Source organism: Solanum pennellii, chromosome 1 (genome assembly GCF_001406875.1).
Source record: "Solanum pennellii chromosome 1, SPENNV200".
In the NCBI taxonomy this organism is placed as follows: Eukaryota; Viridiplantae; Streptophyta; class Magnoliopsida; order Solanales; family Solanaceae; genus Solanum; species Solanum pennellii.
The window spans coordinates 99,666,131-99,676,843 of record NC_028637.1 but is presented as its reverse complement, the minus strand read 5'-3'; the positions used below and the strand labels follow the sequence as shown (position 1 = coordinate 99,676,843).

The 10,713-nt window shown below is 36.0% G+C and overlaps 1 protein-coding gene across 2 annotated transcripts; it reads right to left on the bottom strand.

Annotated features, from left to right (window-relative positions):
• Positions 1–151: 151 nt before the first annotated feature.
• Positions 152–9,695, bottom strand: LOC107005359 (protein PFC0760c). Of its 2 annotated transcripts, none has more exons than XM_015203939.2 (10): positions 8,109–9,695; positions 7,228–7,453; positions 7,008–7,141; positions 6,854–6,922; positions 5,085–5,570; positions 4,906–4,974; positions 3,200–3,364; positions 2,081–2,297; positions 1,615–1,953; positions 152–852 (listed from the first exon to the last, which is right to left on the bottom strand). In XM_015203939.2, exons 1-10 carry the CDS (start codon positions 9,558–9,560, stop codon positions 737–739), a joined length of 3,273 nt encoding a protein of 1,090 aa, XP_015059425.1. In that variant the 5' UTR covers positions 9,561–9,695; the 3' UTR covers positions 152–736. The 2 variants fall into 2 exon arrangements, with proteins under 2 accessions (XP_015059425.1, XP_015059434.1); XM_015203948.2 differs by having other exon boundaries at positions 168–852; positions 7,008–7,135; positions 8,109–9,659.
• Positions 9,696–10,713: the final 1,018 nt, after the last annotated feature.

Here is a 10,713-nt window from a genome sequence, read left to right as displayed (position 1 = left end):
ATACTAAATTTTTGTCCCAAATTATATATGCTTGTCCACCAAACAAATTTCACACACAGAGGCAAGTTATTAATGAATTCACTATGAGATATTATATACATGTTACTTTTGTATGTCAATTTATGTAGATTTGTAGAGGTGCAAACGAGTGTGAATTTCAAGTAACAATATTTAAACATTGTGCACTCCTCGATGAACCATTGAAGATAAGAAATTAACACTACAAAGAATCAAGAATCTCTCTTCTGTTTCCTGACAACCCTACTTCTATCTTTATGGATGTAGCATAAGATTTCACCAATACATACAACTTATACACAAGCAACTTAATAGTACAATGTGACCTGGTCACATACCTTCTTCTTCCCCTTATTGGGGAGAAAAGAAAGGAAAAATCGGGAACGATGACTGACATGCTTTACTACATATCTTGCAAGAAAAGACTGCTAAACAAAAATCAAGTAATCTGTATCTCACACCATCTCTATACTACCGTCTATAAAGAACCCTCTGCATAAGTATCTTGATGTTCAGATCTGCAACTTTTTGTCCCAAAGCATACTTTTGTGCGAAAAAAACTCTTCCAAATAAGCCAAAGGCCACAACCCTGGAGAGCAGCAGCCTATATTCTTCACATCAGCCTTTGCATAGCAATCTCCAGTTGACGCGGTGCTAATCCAAGGTACTTATCTCAGATTTGACACTTCGCAAATTTGATACCAAGCTTTGATATTTCTCACCATCCAATGATCAATTGTGGCAACTCTGGAGGATCACTGCTTATAAGATTTGCCCACAGATTTGCAAGAGTGAGGAGGTAATGTTCTTCATTCCAGTCAATAAGTTCCATACCTGATTTTGGCATTGCAAGGGTAATAATGTAAAGTGAAATTAGCAAACTCTCAAAAAGTATTACACAGTGAGTGGAGGTTGATTCCCAAGGAATTAACAGAACCAAGCAGATCAATAAGTTTCAGCAACAAAGTAACAACAAAAGAACAATTAGCAACAAGTCTTGTGCAAGTTTCAGCCTAGGACCCTAACACCTAATTCTTCAATCAGATTGATTCACTACATTGTTCGAGAGATTTCCCAAAAATTGTTACTTCCATGATTTGTTTATCTGTTTGTTCCTCTGATAAGTAAGATCTTATTATACCGGGCGTAATATTTTTGCCCAGTTCCATTCTATTAACCAACTTAGGAAGAATTTGCAAATTGCTCTTCAAAGAAGGGTAAAAAAAAGGGGTTCCCTTATAATTGCAGGGAGTCCAAAATGTCAGCAAAAATATTATTTCACAATTTATATCTCTACCAGTTAATTAGAGGAAATATACAACAATTATATGACTCTAAACCATAAGTTCCATGGGTAAGCACTACAGAATGCACTTCCAAATGCACCAGTTGCTATGATTCGCTCTTCATTTTTTCACAAATTCCTTTTTAAGTTTCAAGATCCTGTAATGTATCTCCAACTAACCATTATGTTGTTACGACTACTACTCACATCATTTCTGTGGCTCCTGATACTAACATGGCCTTGTCAAAAGAATGGTAAGAAGCGAAATGATTCTTCACTTCGAAAATTATGAACTCGTAGAATTCTTTTACCTGGCAATACTTCCAAAGTTAGGAGTGATAGCCTACACACTTCTTTCTGAGCATAGAGATGCTTTTGAAGGGTAAGTCCATCAAGACCATGAATTAACTTGATAGAGTCCAGCAATGAAGCAACAGAACTCCCATCTCCAGAAGCAGAATCTAACATACTCGACAGTGCTTCTCCAAGACCCAAAGAGGACCAGATACTGTGACATTCATCTAGCATAGAATGAATACTTCCATACTGAGCAGAATCCAACCAAGTCCAGGGTTTGCATAGTTTTACAGATGCTTCAAGCACTACAGCAACCCTATAAATCTCACCCAGGGCTCGGATGAATGCCCTTCCTGCATTTATCATATTGATTGCAATAAGACACTGGAACTAAGAAATATAATCTTCCCTACTTGGGGAATATAAGATTTTCGTTGCACCATTTTTCCAGGGGCCATGTACAAGATTGAGATAATGTACCTCTGGGGTGAGATAACACATGACTCTGAGCATTCATTTCCAATATCTTCTTCCAGATACAGGAGCCATGCTGCAACTCTTGAGCACAAGCTGAGATCATTTTATACCATACTGAAACATACATTGATTGCTCCTCCAAAGATCCTGATCTCAAAATTTTTAGCATCATTGTAGCATGTCGTATAAGATCCACTGTTGTTTCCAAATCATTTTCCACCTATTTACCAGAAAATCACATGTAAGTACAATAAACCAAAGCTTATTTGTACACCTGAATATACAAGCACAACACCCAAAAGGATGCTTAAGATTTTCAGATTTTATACAAAACATTCTTCTTTGATTAGTGGATTTGATTTTTAAAAAAATTGTATTGATTTGAAATGCAAACCCGAAATGAGCCATACATTATTTCCTTGATTGAGCATAGCTGCCAAGTCAAGGCTTTGTTACAATGCAATTGAGCCCAAGCTCAAGACAACTCATACTTTTTTTCTCACTGACAATGGAAAAGACTTTCCAAGTTCAAAATGTGATTAAATTGGGAGTCCAAGTTTATGGTATCTTAATAAGCACTTGCTAATTTTTATTCAAAAAGTTAAGAAGACCATTTCAATAAAGTTACAAGCTTCAATGTATTTTATATTAGGAAACTTTTTTAATATTATCTTAGAGAATTTTAATTTAAAAAGCTTGTGTAATTTAGAAAACATAAAGACTTTCTTCTTTTTAAAATAACTCCCACAGTCTCATTTCATGATACTCTATGCTTTTTTAGTCTGTCCCAAAGAGAATGACACATTTCTATATTTAGGAATAATTTAACTTTAGACTTTCCAGTTTAGCCTTAGTGAGATGATTTACCACTACATAAATGTCTAGGATTGTTTTATACCACAAATTTCAAAGACTTTCGTTCTTTAGCTCCACTCTCAGTCAAATGCTATCACATAAAAGGGGATGAAGGGAGAAATAAGTAACGTTACAATTACATAATTGATTAGTAACTTATAGCAGTTAGAAAGTTGACTTTTTGGGATTGTGGAGTGGGGGGGAGGGATAAGGCTATCAAACAAAAAGATTCTCTCTAAGCATAATGAAATAGAGAAACTGACAAACCAATGATAGTCTCCTCGATAAGTGGTACTCTGATTCAAGTGCTTGAAATTTTGAGTCCTGCAAAATCTCAATAAATGCAATCATACAAGCATTCTGAGATAAATGTCCTTCCAAGTGGTCACCTTTGCACATAACATTATCCTGGTCAAAATCCTTGCAAACCTCCTATAAAAGGAAAAAGAAAAATCACATATAACGTCATACGGAGAAAGGTCTCTTCACACATCATATTAAGAAATAAGGAGGTTATTCCTGAATCTTAAGGTCATGGACCATGCCTGCCAAGATCCCAGAAGCAATTCAGAGTTGGGAGGAATCAGGAAAGCAATCCAAGAATAGAAACAGATGGAGAATTGTCCCAGCTAATATATGGTGCGCGATATGGAAGGAAAGGAACTCTAGAGCTTTTGATAGTATTGAGAATAGTATGCAAAAATTCAAACTAAATTGTCTTATGCTACTATGTTTGCTGTAATCAATTAAACTATCTCCATAATTGGTGTACTAGACTCAATTTAGTAAAAGATAGTAGGATTTGAAGTACATGTTGTAAATACTGAGCAGTACAGTTCTAGTACTGACTTTTGAGGAATAGACAAAGTTACCAATTTCAAAAAAAATAACTTAAGTTGAGAACGGCACATTCACACCTATGGACAGATTTTATTTCAAAACTATTAGAAACAGAGAGCCACTGAAACCTAGTTAACCAAGGAAGCACATGAAAACATGTGGTGGTGGGTGGTGAAAACAATCTCTGAAGGGCCTGAACCTACAATAATTTCTTGAAAACTGAACAGCTCTACAAGCAGTATCAGTAGCCAGAGCCCAGAAGTCCCATCATTGAGATCCCTGAGTTGAAAAGCGCTCCTTTATTATAGGATTTCCATTACCAGGTCTAGTGGAAATATTGAAAAGCACCTTTTTCAACTCCTTGAGCATAAAGTTGAGAGCTCAATAAAGCAGAGAATAAATAAAAAGAACTCAAAAGAGGGAGAGAAGTTAGGAGAGCAGAAAACACACTTTATTTCAAGTTGGATGCATGTTTTCATTTTGGACCTGTACTAAACAAATGTCCTCTTTCCAAGATTGAATACATAGGCTCTAGTACTATATTAGTACACCATAATGTGGCTAATTGTCATTTACTATGTTTTCCTCCACCAACTGAAAAACATAAATGGTAAACAGGGCAAAAGAGAGTTTGATAAATTATGGAAAACAGTAGCACCGACTTAGCTAAATGGAAGGCAACTACTAATAGTTTGATAATATATAGGGTCAGTTCCATTAAGGTACCATTAAATAAAAAAAAATACAATGTATATTGCATATAAATTCTTTTTTGAGAGGGATTTCTTTTTGGGAGAAAGAATATTGCATATAGATTCCAGAATTCATCAACAGACAACTTTCTCCACTAATTATGGAAGTTCCATAGTAGTAACATGTTCTACATTATCCCAGAACCTTGTTAAATCCTAGAGCATTGGCGGTAGAATTTCTACAGTTCTCAAACATTGATCAGCTCACAAATTGGAAGGGGCGCAAATATACCAGAACCTTGTTAAATCCTAGAGCATTGGCAGTAGAATTTCAACACTTCTCAAACATTGATAGCTCACAAATGGGGAGGGGCGCAAAAAACCATGAACAAATGTTCATTATATTCAGTTTAATATGGACATAAACATAAGAACACAAACCTCAATTTCCTTGTTAAGAGTCGAAATTTTTGCTTCCTCCACTGGAAGTCCATCAATGCTTTGAGCTCCCTGGAGAGGATAGAATATAAACAAGTTGATGCACCAGTACACAAATTCAGCTGGTTCTCTGTCTGAAACTACAGATGAACATTAAAAAAATATTAAGCAACCACACAGACCTTAAGGTCATCGAGATGGCACTTAGCATGAAAGCACAACTTATTCCTTAATTTAGAGTACAACTCCAAATAATTATCCAGATTGAGATCGGAAAAGCTTCTCTGTGGTGGATCCTCAGAAGTAAGAAGAGAAATGTCATTATATGTTCTCGTTTGAGAAGAGCCGTCCTTAAATTCCCATTCACCATCATCTAGGTCATCGTCACCATTCAACAAATTTGAATTTGAGACTGAATCTTGTGGATTATAACTACCACTATTTGGCACTTGAACAGGTGAGGTCTGTTCAGCTTTGCTATATAAATTTGAAATCAGATCATTAATGGAAATGTTTGAATCTGGACTTCTATCATTCTTCGAATAAGAAGCATTATGGGGGACAATGACATCTTCAGTATTAGTGGACTCATCAACCTCCAGCTCTTCATCCCCAAATATATATAAGGGAAGAGCCCCTTTATGATTCTCTAACTTTGACTCCTTCACCTGGATAGAAAATCAAGAAAAGGTAAGGAAAGCTGGAAATAAATTGCCTAAAATCTAGACTTCTGAAGTTCAAAACATAAAAGAAAAAAAGCTCTACCAATCTTGGTAGATGATGCAGTTGTCTAGTCTAACCTAATCAATTCATGAAAGATAAAGACACTAGATGTGGTAGTCACTGTACATGTATCGCATTTAAGTATGAGTTCCTACCTATTAAAATAACCTAAACACTCACTAAGAAAATTAAGAAGTAGAAGAATAGCCCAACCAGTTTTTTTATAACTGTGATATACAGACCAGCTTATGCACACCTCGAATGAAATCACAGGTACCACCTCCCACCACCAACAGGTACTAGATAATTTTGTCCACCAAGGCTAAGACAGATGAGAAGAAATCACCTAGTGTTTTTGTCTCTGCTGGGATTGAACTTGAGACCTCATGGTTCTCAATCCACTTCATCGACCACTGGACCACACCCTTTGGGTGTAGCATAGCCTAACCATTATAGGAATTGGAACCTGAGACCTCATGGTTCTCAACCCATTTCATTGACCACTAGGTCACACCCTATGAGTGTAGAATAGGCCAACCATTATACCAACTCACACATCCACAATTCCACCAAGAGTGGTAAGCTTAGAGATATATTATAATGTATGCAAGGAAACATCGTTCTTTTCTAAAGGAATTCAAAGCTCCAAATGGCCAAATAATTTACAAAAAGAATACCCTGCACAAATCCAGTATCAATGGAACAAGGAAAGGAGAAATTTGCAAGAGATACAGGCAGGCACCATGGTTGTAGGCATGAAAAATACGAGGGTGATTGGGTCTTACAGATCAAAATTTCAGCACATTACTTTGTACATTACACCTAAAACAGAAATACTATAATTGACAGGGGCAAAGAATTCACCATGACCAGAATGTAATGCAGAAGGAACAAATTATAACAAGGTCTAAATTGTAAACCTATTTTGAAAAAGAACAAAAAAGAGAAGAATATGCAAAAGGAACATCCTAACTGCTGAACAAAGACTTATCTCTAAAAATGTCTAAATATTAAGCAAAACGAAAAAAAGAAAAATATGGGAAGAAGAGCCAAAAGAAACAAGTAAATACTACACACAGACTATCTCCAACAAAATCTAGATTGCTAACTAAACTAACAAAATATATGAAAATATAAGGAGGAAAAGTGAGGCCAGGGATTAATTTTTTTCCAACAAAAAGATGGTAGTTTCTTAACCAAGGGAAGTGACATTAAATCAACCGTTTACCTGGTCTTTATCGTCAGATTCGGAAGCTTGGAGTTCAGGATGAGCAACATCACCCAGTTTCTGTTCTTCCTGCGCAAAAAGATTAGAAGAATGGCCTGTAAAGGGAAAACTCCAGTAATAGCATCTAATCAGAAATACATCAATATGAAATTACCTCTAATTTCAATCCAGAATCTGAAGATGCCGTGGTAAATTCCCCAAAATCCTCATCAGATTCAGCACTCCCAACAACTGGATGAGGGTCCAGTGCACCAGTACTCTCTTTTTGCTCATGTCTAACATCTGATGCTAAAATATACACAGGTTTAGATGCCATAAATGGTTCAGAATTAAATCCAAATATATTGTCAGGTGAACAGCAGAAATTTCTTTACATGTCGCGAATAGATCAATTGGTTGACTTGACATGGTGAATAAATCCATAGAACTATTGCCGAAGCCAAATGAATCTGCCTGCATGTGACCAGCATGATCTGCCTCTGAATCAGATGTTGCTGATCCTTTTGATGTTGCAAACAAGTCAACTGAGCCATTCAATCCATTGCGAAAATCGAAAGAGAATGCACTACTTTCATGCTCTTTTTTTGCGTCTGATGTAGCCTTCACACACAAGGAACAAGATTAGAGAGCCATAAACACATTCATGCATACAAACTAGCCAAAATAAGTTAAATAAAAACAAGTAAGGCAACCAACCAAGAAATGAATCAGCTCTTCCTCAATCTCAAACTAGATTAGGAATCCTCTATGTCCACTCTACTCAATTCGATCACATTTCATCCAAACACTAAATAATGCATCTTTAAAGGTAAGCTGTCTATTCCCAATATAATCTCTAATCAGAGAGGAAGGGAGGGAGGGGTGGGGGTGGGGGGGCTCCTAACCGAGTCATGCTCAACAAAAAAGAGTAACCAAAACAACAATATTTGCATGAATTGTGAATGGACAAAAAATTACCAAAAAAGTAACAGTTGAACAGTATAAGACATAGCAAACAGTTCTGTAACTGAACTGACCACCAAAAATGTTACATCTTGTCTGCAGTAATTGAATGGGAAACCTGACAATAAACAATAACCGCGTGGAATTCCCCTCCTACCGTCAAAATTGATGCAGATGACTCCAATATCACATGCTCATAATATGAGCTTAAAAGTAGTACAGAGAAGGTTTTAACTAGTACACAACATAACTTTATTTTGTTGCACTAGTGCACACCATAACTAGTATTGATTTTAGAACTGTCAAGCTTTACCTTACTATTACAATCTCCAACTTTAGAAATTGAGTAAGCATCCTTGAACTCCCATCCATCCTCATCTTCATCATTGTCGTTGTGATGATCATCCACATCTGCACATGAGCCAACAGCATTGATGTTTGAATTCAATCCACCAACATTGGAACTATAATTTGACATTTCAACAGCAGATCCAAATCCTCCAAAATCAAAATTCCATCCACCAAAAGTTGAACTTGATGCATTTGCAGAAGAACTAGAACCATTTGAATTGGGAACAAGCCCACTATTCTCAGTCTTGATCTGCTGAGCCTGATCATTCAAGTTTGTTAGAGCATCCAGACTCAGTGCCCTGTTCAATCCACTCTGATTGAATTTGGACCTATTACTATCCGAATTCCACACACTTGAACTGTTGGCAGCTGAAGAAGAACTTACACCAGTTAAATTAAGATCAATTCCCACATTCTTACCCTGATCATTCAAGTTTGATATAACATCCAGGCTCGAAGTTCTACTCAATCCATTCTGATTGGATTTGGACTGAAAATCCGGATTCCACACACCAAAACTTGAACTTGTAAAATTTGCTGAAGAACTCAATGCATTTGACTCGAAAACAAGCCCAGTACCTCCAGTCTTGATCTGCAGACCATGATCATTCAAACTTGTTACGGCATCTGCACTCAAAGTTCTATTCAATCCATTCAGAGTAGATTTGGACATATCAAAATCTGGATTCGACATATTAAATATTGAACTTGATACATTAGCAGAAGAACTAAAATTATCCGAATCCAACACAAGACCCATACTATGTGCCCTGATCTGTTGATCCTCACCAATCAAGCTCGCCAGGTAGTTCAAGCTCTGCACTCTACTAACACAGGGAGAACCCATATTCGGATCAAACCCCAATCCATTCGACTGTAATGCAGACATTTTGGAATTCGAATTAACACTATCTAGGCCTACCAAATTACCGGTATTCGAAAGTGGCCCATTTTCAGATTTCAACTTCTGATTGTATAAGTTAGAAATAGTTGAATCAAATCCATAACCCAAATTAGCATTAGATCCGTTTCTTACTTTAGTATTCGTATCCTCTTTAGCAGGCTTTTCTTTCTCTTCTTCCTCAGCGTTTTCTTCTTCACCGAATAATGATAGTGGAAGAGCTCCAGAAGGTTTCACCCACCCAGTTGTCTTCTTGGCTTGTTCAGATTTGGACGGAGATTCAGAAACGGAAGCACTATTAGGAGAGAAACCAAAAGGGTCGAAGGGTTTCGATTGGGAGAGGGAGGATGAAGTGGAAGGTTCAGATCCACTAGGGTATTCGACAAAATCACCCCATTCATCATCTTCAGTGGGGATGATTGATTTGGGTGGGGTGAATTGGGTATTCAGGGAATTTGTGGGAAAAGATGCAAAGGTGAAATCGCCAAAGCTATCATCGTCATCCTCCGCCATAGTTGACAGAGTCCAAAAGCAGCGGTGCTGCGCGGCGGTTTTGTGTCACTTTATTCCCGCGGCGATCCCGTCGTGTTTCATTTTTGCGGTCTCAACGGCCCAAACTCCGACTAGTTTTACTTACTCGACTTTTAATAGAAAATTACATATCAACCCCAGAACTATTTGGTAATAACTAATTAAACTAAAATAAAACATGACCGATTAATCAATCAAGAAAATCACTTTATTAAATAATTTTCAAACTTATTTTTTAAGTACTTTCAAATATAAAATTATGTAAGATTTTTTGCGTGAAAGGTATTATTTATTTATTTATTTTGGAAGAAAATTATTTTTTTAATGATATATTACTTATTTTGTTATACGGAAAAGAGTCAAAAATATCCTTGAACTATTCGAGATAGCTCAAATATACCCTTGAACTATATTTTCGACTCAAAAATATCCTTTTCCTCAAACTATAAGGTTATTAGATTTTATGTATTTTGTGAAATCGTTCTAAGAAAATGGAGAAATGAGGAAAAAGAATTCTATGTTCATCGGTAAAATCGTTTTTAAATTCTACGAAAAACAGAGAAAATTAGGAAAAATTAGGGATAAGTTATTAATGTACGTGGCATGAGTGGAACTCTATCAGCTCATGTGGCATGCCATGTGACATTCACATGGCATCTAAGTGACGTTTAACCGATTCTGTTAATGAGAAGGGTATTTTTGACCTCATAGTTTGACGGTAAAAGTATATTTGAAGCGAAATATACTTCAAGGGTATATTTAAGCTCTTTGTGATAGTTCAAGAGTATTTTTAACCCTTTCTGTTTGTTATATAAAGTAGCTTCTCAATGTAAAAGTTCATCAACATCAATTTATTCGTCTATTTTCATTTTAATTTTTAGCGAAACGTTCATAACTCTTTAAGAGAAACGCGTGAAAAGTACTATTTTTTTATTCTTTTTGGAAGAAAATTACTTTTTTTAATGATATATTACTTATTCTATTACATAAAATAGCTTCTCAATTTATAAGTTTATCATTATCAATTTATTTCTCTATTTTCATTTTAATTTTTAACGAAATATTCGTAACTCTTTAAAACAAAATTAATAAAGGCGCGAAAGGTATTATTTATTTGTTCTTTTTGAAAGAAAAT